The sequence below is a fragment of the Siphateles boraxobius genome, unplaced genomic scaffold (genome assembly GCF_051911475.1).
Source record: "Siphateles boraxobius isolate OS27281-9 unplaced genomic scaffold, OSU_SipBor_1 77, whole genome shotgun sequence".
In the NCBI taxonomy this organism is placed as follows: domain Eukaryota; kingdom Metazoa; phylum Chordata; class Actinopteri; order Cypriniformes; family Leuciscidae; genus Siphateles; species Siphateles boraxobius.
Window position 1 is genome coordinate 10,038,404 of NW_027509205.1, and position 24,466 is coordinate 10,062,869.

Below are 24,466 nucleotides of genomic sequence, written 5' to 3' on the forward strand. Positions count from 1 at the left end.
ATCAAATTAATCTTTATATTTGAAATCTTTATTGTGGTTACAGCGGTGTTTGTTGATGTTAGAGATTTTTATCACGATTGTTTTTATTAGAAGTTACTGAGCAGTACAGCAAAACTAATTTACCTCATTTAAAAATTTAGCCTCACAAGGAAAAAAGAATGACAGGCCATTTAGACTAAAAAGGTGAGGGCGAGGATGAAAATCTTTATTTTATTATTTTATCCTTGTTTTAAAAAATAAGAACAAAGAAGCAGATTACAAAAAATAGCACTAATACAATATAATATACAAATGAAATAAACAGTGCTTTAAAACTTCCAGCTATAGTATTTAGCTATTAAAGTAAGAAATTGAATGAAACAAAACTATAAAAAATAAACTAGATAGACTTCACTGAATAAATTATACATCGATTCTTATCAAAGCTAATGAAGTAATTCAGTGAAGAGCAGTAAGTAATTTTCTGTCTTTTTTTTTTGGATTAAAATTAATGACAAGGCGCAGCATGTATATTAAACTGCTGTCACTTTAAGACCTCATGCATGGTGACGGATCTAATATAGGCCACAGAAACACATCCGATCAGATGCGCGCTTCAGATTTACGGCTCAGAAAAGCGTTTGTGAGAACAGCCTGTAAATGCCTGTGAACTGGCAAGGCTTTAAAATGCACGCAAATAATAGACTTTCAAGATTGTGAAGAACTGCAATGTCAGGTGAGCATAACCCCACCACTATGTCGCTAAACATGTGATATATACAGTACGCCATGGTGCGGAGGCTACTGTATGTTGGGACGTGGGCGCCCCGCCAGAACTGCAACTGACAGAATGTGCACTGCAGCACAATACTATGATATTTCTTCAAAAGCAGATCGTGGAGACATTTTAATCGTCCTCGATCTACAATCATGATATCGCACACCTCTAGTCTCGCTATAGAATATGGACTTCAAATTGTTTGGAAATGGCCTTATCACCCTTCCTAGATTGATGGGCAGCAACAATTGTTTCTCTAAGATCAATGATGATGTCTTTCCTCGACATATATATACATATTACACACACACACATGCATATACATACAGTATATATATATATATATATATATATATATACATACAGTATACACACAAGGTATATATATATATTTATATACACACACACACACACACAGTATCTCACAAAAGGGAGTACACCCCTCACATTTCAGCAAACTTTGAAGTATAGCTTCTCAAGGGACAATACTATAGAAATGAAACTTGGAAATATTTGAGAGTAGTCAATGTGCTGCTTGTATAGCAGTATATATTTCCTGTCCTCTGTGTCAGGTGCAGAAGCTGGCTTCAAAAAGCAGACGCATGAGTGCTGCAAGCATTACTTTAGAGGTTGCAGAAGCGGATGGTCAGCTTGTCAGTGCTCAGATTATACGCCGCACACTGCAACAAGTCGGTTTGCATGGCCGTTATCCAGAAATAAGCTTCTTCTGAAGCTGGCTCACAAAAAAGCCCGCAAACAGTTTGCTGAAAGCAACCTGTCCAAGAGCATGAATTACTGGAACCATGTCCTGTGGTCTGATGAGACTAAGATAAACTTGTTTGACTCAGATGGTGTCCAGCATGTGTGGCGACGCCCTGGAAAGGAGTACCAAGAAAATTGTGTCTTGCCTACAGTCGAGCATGGTGGTGGTAGCATCATGGTCTGGGGCTGCATGAGTGCTGCTGGTACTGGGGAGCTGCGCTTTATTGAGGGAAACATGGATTCCAACATGTACTGTGATATTCTGAAGCAGAACATGCCCTCCCTTCAACAGCAACAACCTGTACAGCCCTGGTGGACTCCATGCCTAGGAGGATTAAGGCAGTGCTAGATAACAATGGTGCTCACAAAATATTGACACTTTGAACACAGTTTTGACGTAGGGTGTTCACTTAGGGTGTACCTCACTTTTGTTGCCAAATATATATATATATATACTGTACACACACACACACACACACACACACACACACACACACACACACACACACACACACACACACACACACACACACACACACACACACACACACACACACACACACACACACACACACACACATATATATATATAAATATATATAAAAGAACATTCAAATACATTCAAATCCTCAATTTCCCTGTTTATTTCAGGTTTAAATTAGATTTTGAATCCCAGTTCCTCGATATGGCCTCAGACTTTTGGAGCCCACTGTATCTAATGGAAATACATTATCTGCAACATAATAATTTTCCTCCATGCAATCTGTACTTGGTGTGGACTTCACGTGGCTGCACAGCAGATGGACAGTGCTTTAACAGAAGTGTGCACTGTCAACAGCCGTTATCATCTCCATCAACAGGCGGTAGGCCATGCATGAAATAAACCCGCTTACTCAAAGCAGTTCTGCTGAGTGTCCTCTCCAGATTTCATAAACGCATAGAAGCCTGATATAGTGACTGGAATAACTGAAGTATCCAAAACGGCAAAGTTCAAAATAAGGGCTTTAAAGAACACAGCTATGCAGTTATCCAACATATCATGCACTGTAGACACCCTCGACAGTGGTCTCCCATCACTCAATAGGATGAGTATCAACACTGTCAGTACTGTAGGCAGAGACTCCCTCTGCAGTTTTATAATTTCGGAGTATTATTGCGAGTAGCTCTCTCGCTGATATACCTGATGATTTTGGAATTATATCATAATGCAAAAACAGAAAGCACAAACTTGTTAACCATACAGGTTGTTGTGTTGTAATGCTAAATATAATAGTAGAATTGTATGTATTATGACCCGCCGGCGCCCGATGTGAGATCCATCAATCAGAGAGGTTCTCAAATGATTTTTTTGATTGGATAAAGTGAATGGAGAATAACATGTTTTTTGTTGGCGCCTATGTAAGAAAGAAAGAAAGAAAGAAGACATCCAAAAATGTAAGAAATATGGGTAACACTTTACATTAAGTCTCATTTGTTAACATTAGTTATCTGTAAATGCATTAGCTAACATGAATTAACAATGAACAATACATTTTTTAAAGCATTTATTAGTCTTCTTTGTTAACGTTAGTTTTAGTTACTGATTTGTTGTTCATATGACAACGTGTTCAAGATAAATATATAAATCACACAGTACTTTATAAAATGTTACCACATATTTTATTTGTCTGGTTTAATATATTTAAACCTAATTATTGGAATTGCGTTCAATTTAATTGACTTAAAAAACCAGGTGTAAACACCTTTTGTAAGAACGGTTTTACATTTACTTATTACTAAAATGGAATCTTCACTTGGCAATGAATGAAATTGCATTTATTTTTTCAGTCATTAAGAGCTGAATAACCTTGATTTGACATTCTCATCCTGCGACAATGGTGTAAAGCATTTGAGTAAATGTAATTAGTTACTGTCCTTGAGTACCTTTTTGCCGACTTTGTAGTTTTACCGAGTATCAAATATATTAGCAACTTTTTACTCTCGACTTGAGTACATATTATAACTATATGTACTCTAAACTCAAATACCTTTGTGATGAGGAATGCAATTACTCGTCACATTTTGCATCATGGCACCTAACTTTTTCTGCAGTGGTTTATTTCTGCTACAAAAGCAGCGATGTCGCCATACAGGGCATTGAAGGGACAATATCTTGTGCGTTTTGCCATTATTCACCCAAACTTGTCAGCAAGGCTACTTCACGCGAATGTGAGTGCATTAGCAGGTAGTTGCTAAATTGCAGATGTTTTACAGTATATATGAGATGAGGTCCTAGAACCTAGATTCATTATGAATAAAACACTTAAGTACTGTTAAAATCAGATACCCTAAAAACTCAAGTCGTATTAGAATTGGTGACTTGTAACTTGTCCTTTTTGCTGTACTTTTACTCAAGTATGGTTTTCAGGTACGTTTAACACCTCTACCCTGCGATTACCCTTAATTCATGACTGTAAGACATGTTTATCATAAAATTTCTTGATTATAGATGAGCATGCAGCACAGTAGAAGTGTGATCAAATCATGGCCATAATCATGCCATGTCACAGCCTCTGGGGTCACCTGTCAAACAGCGGGCACCGCATGATGGATCGCTCATAAACTGCGCACTGCGTCATCCTTGATTAACGGGCAAACACAGTGAGAAGGAGGGAAGGGTCGTCCACTGGGGTCTGTGATGATTTTTGTTAGCATTAATCTGTGGGAGATGGCTGGGCGCTGTCAGAGGAATGGCGATAATTTGAAACCATCTTCCTTTCACCACTGTGCACTAAATGGCATAGAGGAGGAAAGATAGACAGGCTGATAGCAGTAGTTATTTAACATTTGAGTGTTTTGTGTCAAATAAATATCATGCCTGCTCCAGTATCCCTGATGAACTGACGGAGGACGACAATTCACCCATGACGATCAACGAGCACAACAAATACAGCGCTGCCACGGAAATTTTCCCTGAATGATGTTTACTCTCTCACACACAATCACCCACACAAGCACATACAGCCTCACACCCTTAAAAGGAAATTAAATGCGAGTTGACTCATCTATAACCTTTACCCACACGGGCCAAGTTGCAGTGCAATTTAAACATCATTGCACTAAAAATACAAATCAAAACATTCAGTTTAGTCAAAGAATTATGTTGCACATGAGCATCTATTAAGCCTGTGTGCATCTTAACAGCATCTTTCCTTTGACTATAACTGTCAAGGACCCCCAAATTTGGGGCACAAAGCTTGATGCCTTAGTATTCAGTCAACATTTAATTTTCCAATGAAATAATTCGGAGGAAAATTTTGTCTCATTTGGGAAAATCACTTCAAAGCCCTGAGTTTCTTTGTGTGGGGCACTGAGAGGACTGCGGATGTATGGACAGATGGAAAACAATATCGCTCAAAGCCTTTTGGATTCTATTGTGGGATGTTGGGGATATTGCTGTGGGCAGTGGGATGCTGTTGTTCAATCCTCTCAATTCTGCATCTACAGGGCAGTCATGGCCTAATGGTAGCAGAGTTGGACTGGTGACCCAAAGGTTGCTGGTTCGATTCCAGTACCGGCAGGAGTATGACTGAGGTGTCCTTGAGCAAGGCACCTAACCCCCAATCGCTCCCCAGGCGCCACTCAAGGCTGCCCGCTGCTCCGGGTGTGTGTATCCACGTTTGCACGTTTGCATGTGTGTTCACTACTCACTACTCTGCTCCTAATGTTTGTGCACTTACTTGGATGGGTTAAATGCAGAGGTCAAATTCCAAGTATGGGTTACCATACTTGGCCGTCACTTTCACTTTCACTTTCACAAACAGAAGAGAGTTCTTGCACTCGGCTGTATTTATTTGATAAAAATAAACAAAAACAAGAAAATTGTGAAATATTTTTACAATGTAAAATAACTGTTTTCTATTTTAAATTATTTTAATTTAACAATGAATTTTCAGCATCATTACTCTGGTCTTCAGTGTCACATGATCCTTCAGAAATCATTATAATATGAGAAATTACTGCTCAAGAAACATTTCTTATTATTATCAATGATAAAAACATTGCGGCTTCATATTTTTGTTGAAACTGTGATGCACTTATTTTCAGGATGAATAGAATGCTAAAAACAACAGCATTTATTTATCTTTTATAACATTATAAATGTCTTTACTTTTGATTAATTTAATGTTTGTTTCCTTGCTGAATAAAAGCATTGGTTTAATAAAAAAATTGAAAATAAAAAAACGAACACTTCGTTAATTTTCCTGTCCCGATGAACCCCCTCCTTCCGAGATGTGCTGTGATTGGTTAGCTGGCCCAGTGTGTTGTGATTGGCACAGCTTAGTTCTGATATTGTTCGGGAAATGTCATGCCCCTTACCAATACTGTGAGTTTCATCTACTCCGATGTAAATATTAAGCATGGCATCAATTTCAAACCAATTCACACCTGATTCAGACTTATTGTTAACAAACAAGGATCATGCAGAATGGGTTTCATGCACTGACATTGCACGTACGGATTTCACAGGACGTTTCAGAGTGGTATGTTTTTTGTAATTTCTTATACATTTTAGATGCGAAGTTATACACCATTTTATCATGATACTTGTCGAAAAACTATGGTAATACAAACAGCAATCGATCTCAAAACCATGGTTAATTTTCTTAAGGGGCCATGAACAGCCTTACAACAGCGAGAGCTTTCAAAAGTTACAGTAAACACAACATGTTTGCTAGCAGGCGAGCGGAGGCAAAGCTTTGCCTTTTGTTTACATCGTAGCAACAACATAAAACTTATAATTGGAATGGTTAACAGAAAACGCAACTACAAATAATAAGACATACTTATAATTTATGCTACACAAACAACAGATTGTCCCGATAAAGTGGGCACTGCTCCATTTCTGGAGAAGCTTTTGTGCGTAGCCTGCATTGCACTCTCTTAGGTTCTGGAAGCTGTTCTCCGTAAAATGTGCAGCACACAGATAAACGTTGGGATTATAATGTTCAGGAACAGTGTTTAAAATAAATTAACCCCTCAGAGTTCGTCAGCCTTAAGAAGGTCAGACAAATGAGTTTTGGGAACGGGATGGAAAAAACATTGTCTCGGACATATTCTTCTCTAATGCAGCTCAGCCAGGCCTCGTCCCCTTTTGCCTATTCTGTGGGTGGAGATTATTTAAATGAGTAACATTGTGACTTCATAAGATTTGGAAAAAACACGTTGTAGTCCAAACAAGTCGTTCGTTGTAGTTCTTGGAAAATGGATTCTGTTAAATAAAATATCTCCCTTTGGAGTGGAATTTGAGCTTTGTAACCATACAGATCTTTTTTATGCTCAGACAGCAACATTACACAATAACTAAAGTTGAAAAAGTGAAAAAGCATAATATGACCCCTTTACAAAATATTTGATTGAGCCAAAATTGTGTGTGTGGCGAGGGGGGCGTGGTTCAGCGGAGTCTGTAGCAGGAGAGCGAGGGCGGAGCCGAGCGGTGAGTAAGTGGGTCAAGTTCAAATGACGAACACCTGTTTGTGATTTCAGTAATTGGCGTGAGGAGACCGCATATAAGCGGGCTGTGCTGATAACGGTGGAGAGGGAGAGACTGGAAGCTCGTGCACGCTGACGGTCGGGACGAAATGTTCATGAAGCTGTGAACAGTGGAAAGAGTGCTGCCTCGTTGGTGATCTGAGAAGCTGTAGTCAGCGGGAAGAGTATTGCCTTACATGTGAAAATTGAGTGTTTTGTTTTGAGTTAATTTTGAGAGCGCAAGAAAGCGCTGTGCAAAGAGGATCTTTAATAAAGTGCACGAGCTCCACTACTTGCCGACCCCGAGTCTCCTTCCATCACACACACACGAACCCTGAGCTACATCACACTGGTGCCGAAACCCGGGATGGAAGGAGAGGCCGCCGCCAGAACCGCTCTGTCATCGCCATTTGCGGACATCATCCACGCGCTCGCGGGACTCCACCAACAACACCAGGAGGCTCTGCTGAAGATGGAGGATCAGCAACAGCGCCGTTTCGAGGCACTCCTCCAGACCCAGCATGAGGACCGCGAGCAGTTCCGGAGCTGGCTAGACCGGGAGGCTCGGGCGTCTACTTCGTCGGCCCCGGCCACGGCCCTTCCCCTCCACAAGATGGGTCCCCAGGATGACCCGGAGGCGTTCCTGGACCTCTATGAGAAGTCGGCCGAGGCCGGGTGCTGGCCGCCCGCGGACTGGCCCATGCGTCTGATCCCGCTGCTCTCGGGCGAAGCGCAGATCGCCGCCCAGCAGCTGCCAGTCCGCAACCTCCTGGTCTATGAAGACCTGAAACGCGCCATTCTTCAGCGGGTCGGCCGGTCCCCGGAGCAGAGTCGTCAGCAGTTCCGCTCCATGGAGTTCGGGGAATCCGGCCGGCCCTTTATCTTTGCGCAACAGCTCCGGGACGCGTGCCGCAGATGGCTGATGGCCGAGGCCCGCGACGTCGATGGAGTCATCGAGGTGGTGGTACTGGAACAGTTCATCGCCCGTCTGCCAAAGAAGACCGCACAGTGGGTCCAGTGCCACCGCCCGACGTCGCTGGACCAGGCCATCCAATTGGCAGAGGACCAGCTGGTGGCGTGCCCAGGGGTCGGCGAGCCCCTACCGACATCTCTCTCTCTCTCTCTGCCTTCTCCCTCTCTCTCTCGCCCTGTCCCTGCTCCCAGGTCCCGAGGTGGCTTTCCACCACGCCCGGCGCCCCGCTGGAGGACCAGCCCTGCAGCTGATCCGGCCCCTGCACCACGTGCGCCGCCCCGGGGAACCCCATCGATGGTTGGCGGTCCGCCAACCCCGGCCCCTGCGGTCTTCTCACGTCAATCACCTGACCCACTTCCCGCCACTGGGATGGCGGGGAGGCCTGGGCCGGCCTGCTGGCGTTGCGGGGACCCTGGGCACTTCGTGGATAGGTGCCCGGTGATGGAGGTCGGAACGCTGGTCAGGGTCCCCGACGCGCCACAGGTTGCCCCCGATCAAGCTGGGTTGTACCAGATACCAGTAAGTGTAAAGGGGGGTACCTATCAAGCTTTGGTGGATTCAGGTTGTAACCAGACCTCCATCCATCAAAGTTTGATTCATCCAGTGGCATTGGATAGGAGCCGCGTGGTTAAGGTGCGGTGTGTGCACGGTGAGGTGGTGGGTTACCCCTTAGTGCCAGTCACTATCCAATTTCGGGGGAAAAAGCATAGTGTAGAGGTGGCAGTTAACCAGCACCTCCAGCACCCGTTGATTTTGGGAACCAATTGGCCGGGGTTTAAAACATTATTGGCTTATTTATGTACGGGTGTTTCTGGGATTAAAAGAAGGCAGGAGAAGAGAGCGGTGATTCAGGTTGGAGAGGCTGTGCCGGGACCCTCGGGGTCTGTCTCAGAGGAACGGAGCGCTTCAGAAAGGGAAATCCTTTTTGAACGCGATGATTTTCCTCTGGAACAGTCCCGAGATGATACGCTTAAAAATGCGTTTGATCAGGTCCGCGTGATCGACGGTCAGCCTGTCCACCCAGACCAACCGCTCTCGTATCCTTATTTTGCCGTGATAAAAGATAAGTTGTATCGGGTGACCCAGGATACCCAGACAAAACAAGATACAACTCAGTTGTTAGTTCCAAAGAGCCGCCGGGAAATGCTTTTTCAGACGGCTCACTGTAATCCGATGGCTGGGCATTTAGGGCAAGCAGCTACACTGAATCGTCTAATGACCCGATTTTTCTGGCCAGGCATTCACGAGAATGTGCGCAGGTGGTGCGCGTCTTGTCGTGAATGTCAGTTGGTGAATCCACCGGCCAACCGAAAAGCACCTTTGTGCCCCCTTCCATTAATAGAGGTCCCCTTTGAGAGAATTGCCATGGACCTCATCGGGCCGTTAGAACGATCCGCACGGGGGCATCGCTTTGCATTAGTTCTGGTGGATTATGCAACGCGATACCCCGAAGCAGTGCCGCTTCGCAACATTTCCGCTAAAAGTGTTGCGAGTGCACTGTTTCAATTAATCTCCCGGGTGGGAATCCCGAAAGAGATTCTCACCGATCAGGGCACGGCGTTTATGTCACGCACAATTCGCGAACTGTACGAATTATTGGGTATTAAATCGATTCGTACCAGCGTCTATCACCCACAAACGGACGGCTTGGTAGAACGATTTAATCGCACGTTGAAGTCCATGATTCGTAAGTTCGTACAGGAAGACGCCAAAAATTGGGATAAGTGGTTAGAACCCCTCTTGTTCGCTGTACGCGAGGTCCCCCAAGCCTCCACGGGGTTTTCCCCTTTCGAGCTGCTCTTTGGTCGCCAGCCCCGCGGGGTGCTGGATGTACTTAGGGAAGCTTGGGAGGACGGACCTTCGGATAGCAAAAACGAAATTCAATACGTCCTGGACCTGAGAACAAAACTCCACACGTTGGGGCGGCTCTCTATGGAGAATTTGTTACAGGCCCAGGACAAGCAAAGTCGGCTGTACAACAGGGGGGCTAAACTACGTAAATTTGCACCGGGAGATAAAGTGCTTGTATTGCTTCCCACATCCAGCTCTAAATTACTCGCCAAGTGGCAAGGACCGTTTGTGGTCACACGGCGAGTCGGGGATCTCAACTATGAGGTCCTTCGATCAGATAGGGACGGAGCACATCAGATTTACCACCTCAACCTGTTAAAAAAGTGGAATGAGGCGGAGTCAGCGATGCTGGCGACGGTAGTGAGTGGGGAGGAGGATCTCGGGCCAGAGGCGAATTTAAAGTCTCAATCCTCCGCTCTGGCCATTTGCGGAGATCACCTCTCACCGTCCCAGATCGCTGACATTCGAAACTTACAAACAGAGTTTGCTGATGTGTTCTCGCCCCTCCCTGGTCGAACAAACCTCATACAGCACCATGTTGAGACCGAACCGGGTGTGGTGGTACGCAGCCGGCCATATAGATTGCCTGAGCATAAAAAGAAAGTAGTTCAGGCTGAATTAGAGGCTATGCTGGATATGGGAGTAATAGAAGAATCCAACAGTGACTGGGCGAGCCCGATAGTTTTAGTGCCTAAAACTGACGGCTCAGTGCGGTTCTGTGTGGATTATCGTAAGGTGAATGCTGTATCGAAGTTCGATGCATATCCAATGCCACGGGTGGACGAATTGCTTGATCGGCTCGGCACGGCTCGATTTTACTCGACACTGGATTTAACAAAGGGTTATTGGCAGATCCCCTTGACTCCAATGACTAAAGAAAAAACCGCTTTCACGACGCCGTTTGGATTACACCAATTTGTCACCCTTCCTTTCGGCTTGTTCGGGGCACCTGCCACCTTTCAGCGCCTGATGGATAGAATCCTCCGGCCGCATGCTGCATATGCCGCGGCGTACTTGGATGATATTATCATCTATAGTAATGACTGGCAGCGGCATATGCAGCACTTGCGAGCTATCCTCAGGACGCTGCGAGAGGCGGGGCTCACGGCCAACCCAAAGAAGTGTGCGATTGGGCGCGGGGAAGTCAGGTATCTGGGCTTTCACTTGGGTCATGGGCAGGTGCGTCCCCAAATTGATAAGACGGCAGCAGTTGCGACCTGTCCAAGACCTAAGACCAAAAAGGAGGTTAGACAGTTCCTGGGGCTAGCAGGATATTACAGAAGGTTTGTACCTAATTATTCGGACCTTGCTAGCCCGCTGACTGATCTAACTAAAAAGGAGGCACCAGATACCGTCCAGTGGACGGAGCAGTGTCAGCAGGCTTTCACCCAGATAAAGGCTGCCCTGTGTGGCGGGCCGCTATTACAGGCTCCTAACTTTTCTCTCCCTTTTTTCCTGCAGACTGACGCGTCGGACAGGGGGCTGGGAGCCGTCTTGTCCCAGGAGATGGAGGGTGAGGAACGGCCGGTGCTGTACATCAGTCGTAAGCTCTCAAAGAGAGAGACTATGTACAGCACCATTGAGAAAGAATCAACGGCTCCCCGGCCTGAGACGGGCGGTGGGGGTATGTGGCGAGGGGGGCGTGGTTCAGCGGAGTCTGTAGCAGGAGAGCGAGGGCGGAGCCGAGCGGTGAGTAAGTGGGTCAAGTTCAAATGACGAACACCTGTTTGTGATTTCAGTAATTGGCGTGAGGAGACCGCATATAAGCGGGCTGTGCTGATAACGGTGGAGAGGGAGAGACTGGAAGCTCGTGCACGCTGACGGTCGGGACGAAATGTTCATGAAGCTGTGAACAGTGGAAAGAGTGCTGCCTCGTTGGTGATCTGAGAAGCTGTAGTCAGCGGGAAGAGTATTGCCTTACATGTGAAAATTGAGTGTTTTGTTTTGAGTTAATTTTGAGAGCGCAAGAAAGCGCTGTGCAAAGAGGATCTTTAATAAAGTGCACGAGCTCCACTACTTGCCGACCCCGAGTCTCCTTCCATCACACACACACGAACCCTGAGCTACATCACAGTGTGGAAGTTTTATTTTATTTTATTTTATTTCATCCTCATCCAGTAAATTATGAACAACTAGAAAAGTCATGGGGCCTTTGAATATTGTTGTGGACAATGAGGGACCTTGGGAGTAAAAAAGGTGGAGAATCACTGATCTAGAAGATCCTTCCTGGCACATGGCAGAGAGAAATGGAGAGAGGGTGTGATTGCCGTATCTGTCGTCATTGCTCACTTCTCATGGAATTGTGGGTGGACGTGGACTGGTTTATAAACATTGTCTACCTGCGTCACTCTGAGGTGGCTGTCCTTCAGTATTCGACATTGAAACAATCATTAGAAAAGCAAGGGAATTTGCAGGAGATTTCCCTCAAGGGATTCAAATGCAAGCTCTCATTATTTTTAAATCGCTCTTGAAACATTAGAGCTGGACACACAAGAGTTTATGCCATAAAACTTGGGCCTAACCAGTTACCATTGATTACATCATGCTCCAGGCATTGAAAAACTGGTCAATTATTTCCCTAGCCTTAAAAAAGCTAAACTCAACTCTGGAGAACACATAAAATCACTCTCTATTGCATACAGACAACATTATCTCTAGCTCAGAGTTTGCTCTTGAGCATACAGTAGCTGAATTTATACAAGTGCACACAACTTGTGAATGGTGATGAATGCCATTGGAAAATTCCTAAAGGGCATCTAAGAAGCCTGAACATTGTCTTCCTGCTTCACACACTCAGTATAACCAAGACATATTGTCTTCCCCTGCTTGTAAACAGATGGAACTGAGCATAATCTTGTCTGTTCATCTAAACCAAAGGTTAACAATAACTGAAAACAGGATGGGCCATAAAATGTGTTTTCACTAAAGGAGATCACAAACAAGACCATATTATATTTATAGGAATCAAAATCAAGTTACTCAGAAAAAAAACACCTCTTAGCCTGAGACCCCAAAGTGAAATAGCTTAGATTAAAAAATATAATATAATATAATCCTGTAAGTCAAATCTGAATTTTCAGCATCATTACTCTTAACATGATCCTTCAGAAATCCTTCCAATTTGCTGATTTGGTGCTTAAGAAATATTTCTTATTATCATTGTTGAAAACAGTTGTGCTGCTTAATATTTTTGTGAATACATGCTACATTTTTTTCAGGATGAACGACAGCTCAAAAGAACAGCATTTATTAAAAATAAATACATTTTAAAACATTATAAATGTCTACTGTCACTTTTGATCAATTTAATGTATTTCTCTGAGTATATTTAGTGTATTTAGTATATATGTATATTTAATAAAAATATCTACTGTAATTAAATTATTTTCAAATACATAAAAGATCAACAAATCAATAAATTACCCCCTATTACATGGGAAGGGCATTCTGAAGAAAGTCCACTATTCTAAATACATTTATAGGCTCAATAAATAATGCTGGTTTCAGGAATCAAATCCTAGAGCAGCATGTACCGGCTTTCTTGCCAGATGTCATGGGAAGACAAGAAATCACTAACCAGAATTGGTGAGTGTGAAATTATCCTTCAGGCTAAAATCCCACAAGTCAAGATTTTTCATGTAGATGGAAAGGCCCCAGTAAAAGTCACCCACTGTGACATCCACATTGGACAGATTTACTTCACCCTGGAAACTACAACAAGTCCTTCTCATAAAACAAGAGCACTTAGTGACTCATTGAGGGATCATTAACCAAACCTAACCCTGACCAAAAGCTAGGGACTTGCCAAGCATTTTGGGGGTTTATCAGTGAGGAACTCAACAGCTTTGAGGCATGACATTAATAACTCAGACCTTGAGACCCTTTAGGCATGTTACAGAGACGGCATGAATCACACAAGGTGAACACCCTCAGCTCTGAGCTATTTCAAGTCAGCAGAGGAGGTGGTATACGAAATAAAAGAGTGTGCAATACAAACATTCAGCACACTTGTCTCCCTTAATTACCATAAAAATGCTGAAACTACACAGTAAGTAATGTAGCACACATTACTTTTTGCTATGGTAATCAACAGAATTTGAAAGCAATACTTCAAGAGAGAAGGAAACCAATGTTCAACTAAGATCAACTAAGATGACCTAGTTACAGAGCTTGAATTGAAATTCCACTTTCTTCTTTTTCATATTATGGAATTAATTCAGCTTGAAATACTTACAGACTCCATCAAACTTTTTTTTGTAATTGTAATTTTTAGCCTTAAAGGGATAGTTCACCCAAAAATGAATGTTCGGTCATTATTTATTCACTCTAATTTCAGTCCAAACCTGCAAATCTTTCTTTCCTCTATGAAATACAAAAGAAGATCCTTTTAAACTGTTTTTATCCATATAGCGAATATCAGTGGACCCCATTGACTTTCAGACTTTCATTGTATGAACAAAAAACACTTATATCAGAATATCTAAGAATTTCAGAATATTTTCTTTTGTGTTCTGCAGAAGAAAGAAAGTGATACAGGTTTAGAATGCCATGAGGGTGAGTAAGGGCGTTTTCACACCTGAAAGTCCGCACCAAGGTCCGAACCAAAGTTCACATTTTTATACATTTTATACTTTCAGAAAGTTTTGGTTTGGTTTCACACTGCAATTATGCGAGCGCACTAAAGAACTTTACATGACATACTTGCGTCCTGTCGTCATCATCTATGTGGGCTGCATCTCGACATTGATTGGTTTGTAAATGGACGTGCGTCTGACGTCAGCGTGTTGTCAATGCGGCGGGTAACTTTGACATTATGAATGAACAGACGCATATCGTTGCAACTGTATTGTTTTTTTATGGCATAATTACCTGCAGCACCAACTATACACAAGGCTAGTTCAAATTCCCCAAATGAACCGCCTCGTCGTGCGAACATTTTATCGTCGCCGGCAGGAAAGGAGGAGAAGACTCCTTGCGAGTCAAGCAATCATGCGAGCTCTTTTTTTGTGAATTTTTCCAGTTGACTTCTAATTGTCATCAGACCATACTTCAATTAAAAACCTCGTCTCCTCCTCTCCCCATGTGCGTACGGCTCATTTTTCCTGCCATCTTCTGTTTTTTCGGCTATGCGGGAACCACCGGAACTTCCTGTAAAAGGTCTGAAAGTCCGAACCACACAGAAATGCTTTCACACTAGAAACGAACCAAACCTTTGTTCAGTTTGATCCGGACCGTGACTACCTCTTTTCGTCGGACCAAATTTAATCTGTTTGGTCCGGACCGTGGTCCGGGGGAGGTTTCACGCCTGTAATTTTGATTCGGACCAAACTGAAAGGTCCGAAAGTCCGTACCAAACAAGGTAGGTGTGAAAGGGCCCTAAATCATGAATTGTACTAAATTGTGATTGATTGTATATGTCATATATCCTTATATAATATAATTCAAATTTGTGTTATGTTTCTTCTCATGCACAGCTGATAGAAAACAAGATGCATGCTGCTGACCACAGAATGCATTACCTGTTCTCCGATCAATGCATCTTGCAAACACTAGTAGTTCCTTCTGCAAATACATCTAGTTCAGAATGTGCTCTCAACAAGTATCTGTATAACAAGCCCACAAGAAATGACCCTTGACTCTCAGTGCTCCTACACACGGTTTCTTACCATCATAGGTTCCACTCTCCAGTAGCAGCCCGCTCTCCTCAAGCACACGAAACTCCCCCACGCTGATGAAGTTATAGTCCACTCCTGGAACCTCCCCTTCACGAGGCTGCCTTGTGGTACCTGCCAAAGGCACAGAACGAGTAGCAACAAGTTATTACAGAAAAATGCTCTTTTTGTGTAAAGCAATTATGTGCACTTTTTAAAAACTTTTTATTATAGGAAGGTGCCACAGAAAATTTCTTGGAAAAATGCTATTTCAAAAACCTTTTATGTATGTTGTATGATGGGACCTTGAACCTTTTATTAACTTGAAGGGACAATTACAATTATTTCTCATGATATTATTATAAAGGAAGGAAGAGAGGGGGAAAAAAGAAAAGGAAAAGTTCTTTCTCACTCCTCTGAGACCATTGGGAAAATAACCCTTGATTTGACATTAACAGTTTATGAACAACATAATTGTATGTTATAACCCTAGTGACCTGTTTGTTCTATTCTTTTGTGATCTACTAAAAACCATATAAAACAATAACAAAAAAAAATGTATTTATAGATTTTTTGTCTTACCTTTGTACCTACCCACTACGGAGCCCTTAAGGGGACATGGTGATGGAACAAATATGAGATGGTAGGAAAATGAATAAGTCAATAGAAACTTTTTGCGTCACTCTAAGAATGAATCTATCTATCTATCTATCTATCTATCTATCTATCTATCTATCTATCTATCTATCTATCTATCTATCTATCTATCTATCTATCTATCTATCTATCTATCTATCTATCTATCTATCTATCTATCTATCTATCCATCTATCCATCCATCTATCTATCTGTCCATCCATCTATCTTTGTATCCATCCATCCATCCATCCATCCATCTATCTATCTATCTATCTATCCATCCATCTATCTTTTTATCCATCCATCCATCCATCCATCCATCTATCCATCTATCCATCTATCTATCCATCTATCTATCTATCCATCATCTATCTTTTTATCCATCCATCCATCCATCCATCCATCCATCCATCCATCCATCCAGTAGTCAACATTTGAAGTGGATCAAAAAAGTTAATCAAAGTTGTTCTAAGACAAGAACGGGTATTGTTAAAAATTCATGTATAACTTTGATGAAAGGTTTTGATCTTCAAATGTTGACTACTGTGTGTGTATATATATAGGCCTACATATTATATAAACACGAGTCTGTATTCTTAATTAAAATATATTCTATGTAAATATATAAAATATCGGTCTAATTCCAAACATTAAAAACATCAAATATAAATAATAACATAATATCTACAGTAGTAGAACTGAGTTTCTGAGTTTCACCTCACAACACAAAAACATTTGGAAGTTAATTAATTCCCATAATTTAAACATCACTCAGCAAACATGACTAAAATCGACATTATATCACTTTAGTAATTTAAAGATTTTAAAGAAAATAAACAGACATTATAATTCTTTCAGTTGATTTTGAGTGTTGATCTCCAACCTCATTCTTTGCTGTAGGAGGAACTGCAAACAGAAACTCTCTGAAAACATTCTCTCCTTGAACAGAATAACAAGGCTTGCTTTTGTGATTGTTGTCCTCCGTGCAAGACAGAACACAATGAAAAATCTGCATCTAGATATTCTGCTGTAGTGTATCTTTTTCGATCATAAGTATAGTTTACACTCTGCTTGCTTCATCACTAAAGTTTCTCAAACCTGACAGTTGTGAAGCGAGAGCCCAGATGCCAGTTTCTGTGGTGGAGGAGGAGGATAAACAAACAATTATCTCTGCAGTTTGCACAAGCCACATGAAACACCGCCAGCTGCTTAAGCACCTTAGCATCCACCCCAGCATGCTGCCACACAACCCAGCACACTTCAGAACATCATAAATGCCTACAAAGAAAAGACTGACCCTGCCTGGCCATCTCTTCAAAGACTGCTTTGAGGCATTTTAGTGTCACTTTTCACATTATACATATGAATTCTGAATGCAAACTTTTTTTATATATCTTACAGAAGACTAATATTGGCAGTACTGAATGAGGAGTTTATTTTGAGACATCAAAAGTGGGATGAATTATATTCACACCTCATTATGGGCTCATGGTCATCTGTGAGATCCCTTAACAAGCTCTGGAAAAGTCTTAAATCTGCACAAGCGTAAAAAAGCAATCCTTTGAGATTGACCACCTAGGGCTCTTTTTATTTCAGCATTCATTTTATATATATATATATATATCTGCGGATGAGGCAGAGAAGTGTTACCGTCGAGCCATAACGGATATTAATGCCAGCAGGAGGAAGGAGGGAGATGGAGGCTTCAGCCGAGCTTCAAGGATTATGTGGCAATTTGGACTCCAGGCGTTCTTCTTTCCCACATTTTTTTTAAAGACATGGCTTTAATGACTTTTCTGTTCCCGTGTCCAGTGAGACATGCGCAACAGTTCCATTCCAGAGGTTTTCAGATGAGCAAATGGTATGACGGACAGTGCAGTCAGTGCTTCATGAAGGAAATCGATTTATCAATCTTCATGCTGCTCTTTTCTATAGCACATTTCATAGTGACCACATCTGTTAAGCCGAAGTCTTATGATAGATTAATCACTGATAATCTTCTTCAGTGAGCTGTATCAATAAAGTATTAAGTTAAGAACTGAAATGAGCAGGTCTTTGAGTCGGTTAAAGAACCGGATCAGCGAACGAATCTTTCTTTTGAACTGTTTTTTTCTCTCTCATTGAAACAGTTGATCCATTCATAAATCTGACTGAATGATTTATTCAGACTAATTCGGTTCTTACTGATTCAATAATCCGTATTCTTCAAAATAAAAAAAATTATGATACAGAATAAAAATTAAAAGGGGTTTGAAATGACACAAAGGTGAGTAAATAATGCAAGAATTTTTATATTTAGGGGAAATAATCTTTTAACAGAAAATGTCTAGGGTTAGGCACAGGAATTATGGGTAATGTGCCACTGATTTAAAGAGATAGTTCACCCAAAAATAAAAATGCTGTCATCTGTACTCACCCGTATGTTGTGACAAACCTGTATGACTTTCTTTCTTATGTAGAAGACAAGATATATATTTTGAAGAACACTGGGAAACAAACAACATTGGAGTCCATTGACTTCCATTGTATTGACCAAAAAAAAGAGACATTTTTCACAATATCTTATTTTGTGTTCCCTACGAAATAAAGTCATACAGGTTTGGAACAACATATATTTCTAGATTTTATTTGAAAATCATTTACTCACTATATTATTAAACATTGCAATTAAATGGCAATACTGATCCTCACTGTCCTTCACCTTTACTGTGATTAATAAATTACAATGAAATCATTATTTAATTATTTTATTTGACTGAAGCCTGGGAGATGAAAAATGTCAGTTTATTCTAACATTACTGCTATTACCAGTACTATTAAATATAATTAGACCTGTCCATCATCTGGCTCTCATCATTGATGCTCATGATTATACAGGATGGAAAAGTGTGAATGGAGGACTGTGTGTTGAGACATGGGTCTGAAGGACAGTGGATGAGAATGACATTAGAGATTTCCAGGTCGGCCCACACACTGAGCTTGTGTCTCATGCAATGTTGAGCCACAGCAAACAAAACATCTGCTCAGGCCTGGAGTCCATTAAAATCCCAAATCACAGAGAGCCACACGCCAGCATGCAGGATTCATTTAATGAAAACAGTGGGAATTACATCACATCTCAACAGACAGAGACCAAATTACAGTAGGCTGGTTTATTACATTTACTGAAAATACTGTGAATAGTGTTTGCTGGTACATACTCACTGCCACTAGTGTGGGTTGTTGCTATGCAGCTTATAGGTGATTAACCCTGTAACGCTTGACATATGAAATAGTTTAAAAAATAATAATAAATGGAACCGTTTACTGAACCTTTAAAAGTATGGTAGGCCATTATTTTCATAAACACTTTTTGTAAATTAAATGTATGGATAATCAAATAAGCCAAAATTTCTTCAGTCCAGTAAGTGTTCATCTTGAAATATTACCAACAATATAAAAGTTATTCTTATGTTTACTTAATAAAAATCATTAAAGCAATCACTTTGGCATGACCTGAAGGTGGATGTTTTTAAAATTATACAGTTTTTCAGCAAAGCTATGTTGATCATTTAGAGAGATATTGTGTATAAAATATGATACAATAGGCTTAAAGTATCGTCTTTAGTGTTTCACAAAAGAAAAAAAGTCAAGCAGGTTTGAAACGACATGAGAGTGATTAAATGACAAATTACAGAATTATCATTTTTGGCTCTTTTCCTTTAATACTTCGCATTAAGTGTTTCTTGAAATATCTAACCCTAAGTATGAGCAACATTAATAGTGATAAGTGCCTTAACCAACAGCACTAATTAAAAGATTACACCACAGCCCAAAAGAAAAGAAAAAGCCCTAATTAAAGACGTGCGAGTAATTAAGGCATATGTTTCACTAATTCACTGGTTTGTGGCCAGACCACATATTCTGAACAAGGGAAGATCAAAACACATTTCGTGATTAAGTACAGGTTCCTTGGTTTTTGATGTATTCAAGAAAAAAATCATTGTTCTGTTCCAGACGGTCTGTATCTGAAAAACGTTGCCAAGAAATGCCTGAGCCAATACTGGCAAGTAATTCTGCATTACCTAACAGCTTTAATCGATCATGATTATGTGACATTAGCCCAAACGGTACAGACATTGGAAGTATGGAAACTAAAATTGGCACAAGAGAAATGGGAGAGGAGGAATAAATCGTCATCAAGCAGGCATCAGTGGCCTCCGGCATCTGCTTGTTATAGCAGGCAAGTGGCAGGAATCAGGATTAAATACCCGTACACACCAAGAATGATAACTATAAAGATAACTATAACGATATTAGCATCCACACCAACGGACGACAACCTTCTGTTTATTATGACCGCGAGCTGCAGTTATATAGTCTTCCACTTTAAATAATCGAGCTCTTTAAAGTCAGGTGGATTTTGACTGGCTGTCAATGTTTTTATCATTCATCAGCTGGAAACAATCGTTCTGAAAGGGATTCCAACAATATCATTCCTCTAGGACTAGGACTAGGACTCTCAGCTGCAGTTTATGTGCACCAGGGCTGGGTGAAGTGTCTATTCTAGCAGGTATAAAGATAACTGTAGAAAACACATGCTGAGTCTATTTACTCTTTCAATATTCTCTTTAGATGAAATTACTGCGTACAAACAAGTACTTGGCAGGAGCACTTCGAAATTCTTAAGAGCTGTTTTAGATTAGACCTCCATTTATATTAAGCTGAAAATGATAAAAAGTGCTGTGTGTTGGTTGAAATCAGGAGAAATATAGGATTGCACACAGATTATGATAATTCAGATTCCAGGCATCACATCTGCTCTAATAAAAATAATTAAATAACTGATTTCACCCAGGGTTTAGTATTTTTTAACTAAAATCAAAACAAATACCAAAAATGAAATAATGTGAAGGCTACATTAAATGGAATAAAATCAAAAATCAAGTTGTTTTCATGTAGTTAACTTAAATGTACTAAAATAACTAAGTTTCAAATTTTTATTTTATTTTATTAAAATATTTAAAAATAAAACTAATAAAAAATGTCAAAAACGTACAACAAAACTGCTAAAACTTTTAACTAAAATTAAAATGAAGGGACAGGACAGGACAGGACAGGAAATGACAGGAAATATAAAACATAAAACAACACTAATTCCACCTTTTAAAGCAATAACATGATGACAAATATAAGGGCATATTTATACAACACCATTTCTGGTGTGTGTACTGGCTCTTTTGCAAAAAAAAAAAAAGATGAAACACTTAAAACGAATATCTTTGAAATAAATATTGTGGTGAAATGTGTATTTAAGCAATGACGATGCATATTGCATGTCTTCTGGGACTTTTATTTTTAACTATATTCTCATGCTTAAGAAGTGCTAACATGTCAAGATGTGTAATACACAATCTGTTAAACCGCAAAGTTTTGTTGTACATATTTTTTCACTATAAACCAGAAGTATCACTTTATAATGAATGAATAAATGAATGAATGAAGAATTATATAATGCTTTACAGATCATTAGAACTGCAGCAATGCTCAATGTCATAACTAAATGCTGCTTGAAGAACCTGGAAGATAGTTTGCCTGTAATATTTAATCCAATGTATACATATTGTATTCCACACAGTGCACTAAACAGGGAGCAATTTCATACACAGCTAAAGTGCTAACTGTAATACAATCAGCCTAAAGCCTTCACAGTACCCATGATACCCATGAAACGGACTGAAGATGTGTCACTGACACCATAATTATTGTCTGAGTAGCTGCTGTGATGGCAGAATACCCTCAGTGTGACCTGCACTAACACATTTAATGTGATTTGAGGATCAGACTAGGGTTGGGCGGTATTTCGGTAATATCGTATACCGCGGGGTCTTAAAATAGCAACGGTATCAGTTTCAATACCGTCATTACCGGCACTTATATATAATAAATAAATATAATTCATTCAATGCCTAAAAATGCTTATGTAGTTGTCATCAAGTGACAGTGTGGAGGAGAGAGAGAGGGAGAAGGGAGAGGCGGTAAATACTGACTAGGCAATTTGTAAATGTTGCAATAAAAAAGGTGACCGCGAGAGATGGAAACACCTCTAACCTAATGTCGCATCTCCGAAACAACCACCCACTCAGTGCGGCGAGGATGCATTTTGCCCCGAGTTCATTAAATAAGCGCATTCGTTTATATTTGTTAAAATATTATAATGTTATTTTTTTTTTACGTTGATAATGAAAACTGAACAGCACGAGTAAGATGGGATGCATCGGGAGTCAGACATTGACCACTTAATTAAGTTTCATTTTGTAAAAGGCCTTTCTTTAAAGTGAATTTCGTTTTGTATAAATTGTATCCTAATTTTAATAATATTTTTTTTTATCAACCAATAATAAATAAGAATCAAATATAGCAGACAACATAATCATGACATGATCGTGCGCTGGCGCGCCGCGGTCACTTGCATTGAAATCTCATCATAAATTAACCGAAACTCAGTGTATGTCTCACAGACATGACAGATATCTAAATAAAGCTTGAAATTTCATTAAACGAAACAATTCAAAACGAAAAGAAATAGGCCACTCGACGATTATTTAATCCATGATGTGCATTTCTCTCTATGCGCGTTCATATGGAAATGGCGATCATCAAATTAAACGAAACTATTCAAAACGAAAAGAAATAGGCTAGCCTACTCTCTGATTATTTAATCCATGATGTGCATTTCTCTCTATCGTTCACTATGGAGATGGCTATTCGTCAATTTCTTTAAACGAAACAATTCAAAAGGAAAATAAATATAGGCAGCATACTCTCTGATTAATCCAGGATGTGCATTTCTCTCTATACGCGCGTTAACCACGGAGATATCAATCGTCAATTTCTTTAAACGAAACGATTCAAAACGAAAAGAAAAAGGCTAGCCTATACCTTCTGATTATGTAATCCATGATGTGCATTTCTCTCTATATATGCGCGTCCACTAGGAGATGGCGATCGTCAACTTAATCTTTGCAGCACTGACAGAAAAGTTGCATCAATAAAAATCAATGGACGCGTGTCACCGGATTTACAAATGCACTTGTTGCTTGTTAATTTAATTTAAATGAATTAATAAAATGAATACAATTGTCATAATTAAAATAATTAAATATTATTAATTGTCCCATTTTTGCTCATTTATAAATGGCATAGGCTATATATCTACCACCCCCTCAGCACCTGGGTTAAACAATTATTTGGCGCCAACATATTATAACGGCCCACGTATTAAAAATAGTCGAGTCTAAATAGGGCTAAGGCTTATATTACATTTAATGCCGTCAACAGGGATCAGACACAACGTGCACGTGTTGGCCTTGATTTTTTTTGTGTGTTTTTTATGCCCGATCTGGTATTCAGTATCTGAACGGTGTAGACACAAGCCAACAGTTTGGTGACGCTGTCTGAGCCTTATGTCATAATTTTTAATTAGTCACGGTAATACCGTATACCCCGGTAAAATAGGGAGGAGGTTTGACGGTATCAAAATTTGGATACCGCCCAAGCCTAGATCAGACATGTGAATGTGTGGGATACTCACAGGGAATAGTGCGCAGGTACAGGTTATCTCTGATCACCTGCTGGAGCTTGTGGTCCAAAGAGCCTTTCTGGAACTGCAGGCTGAGGTAGTGACGCAGATCTGTGTTCAACACCTTACCTGTAGAGAGAGAGATTTCATCTGGGTAAACTTTGGGTAGTTTGAGTACATTAAACAGCATTTGTAAGCCATTTTATATCCATATGATGACATACTGTATTCCGCTTGAAACAGGACATTCATTTATTATTCCACAAAATGTAGTTTTTTTCATGTCTTAATTTTACTCTTAAGGAACTGATTGGAAGCAAAAGTGCTCTCCATATGACAGATCAGCTGTGTGGGTGACAAACAAAATGCAAACAAACAAAAGTGAAACATTGTCAGTTGCAAATGAGGTGAATATGTCTAAATCATGCTAAACTCTGGTAACAGTCCCAGTCTTCTTCATGATTAAATGACAACATTGATATGTGCAGCAGGAGGTCCAGCTGTTTCTAGCAGTACAAAAAAAACTTTACTGGCTTCCCCTCCACGAGCATCCAGATGTGTGAATGCATGATGAGCATTTACAAAACAATGCAGGTTCTATTGCTTTGCTCTTGCAGCAAAGCGCCAGGAGTTCAGGCGGAGTTCAAGGAAGTGTGGAGGAGGTGCAAGGAGGGGAGGAGGCGACCCTCCAAATTAGAGAATGATAGAGTCAGAGCCAAGTTTCCCTTGGCAACTAAAATATGGGAGGGAGAAAGCGACGC

At 40.6% G+C, this 24,466-nt stretch overlaps 1 protein-coding gene across 3 annotated transcripts in view; it reads right to left on the reverse strand.

Moving 5' to 3' along the window:
* Positions 1-24,466, reverse strand: part of magi3a (membrane associated guanylate kinase, WW and PDZ domain containing 3a) — a 148,891-nt gene that overhangs the window by 43,807 nt on the left and 80,618 nt on the right. For all 3 annotated transcript variants that reach the window (XM_077218767.1, XM_077218769.1, XM_077218768.1), the window contains 2 exons: positions 23,718-23,834; positions 15,521-15,640 (listed from right to left, as the gene is read on the reverse strand). In XM_077218767.1, coding sequence (XP_077074882.1) covers positions 15,521-15,640; positions 23,718-23,834 — 237 coding nt within the window. The remainder of the gene's footprint in view (positions 1-15,520; positions 15,641-23,717; positions 23,835-24,466) is intronic.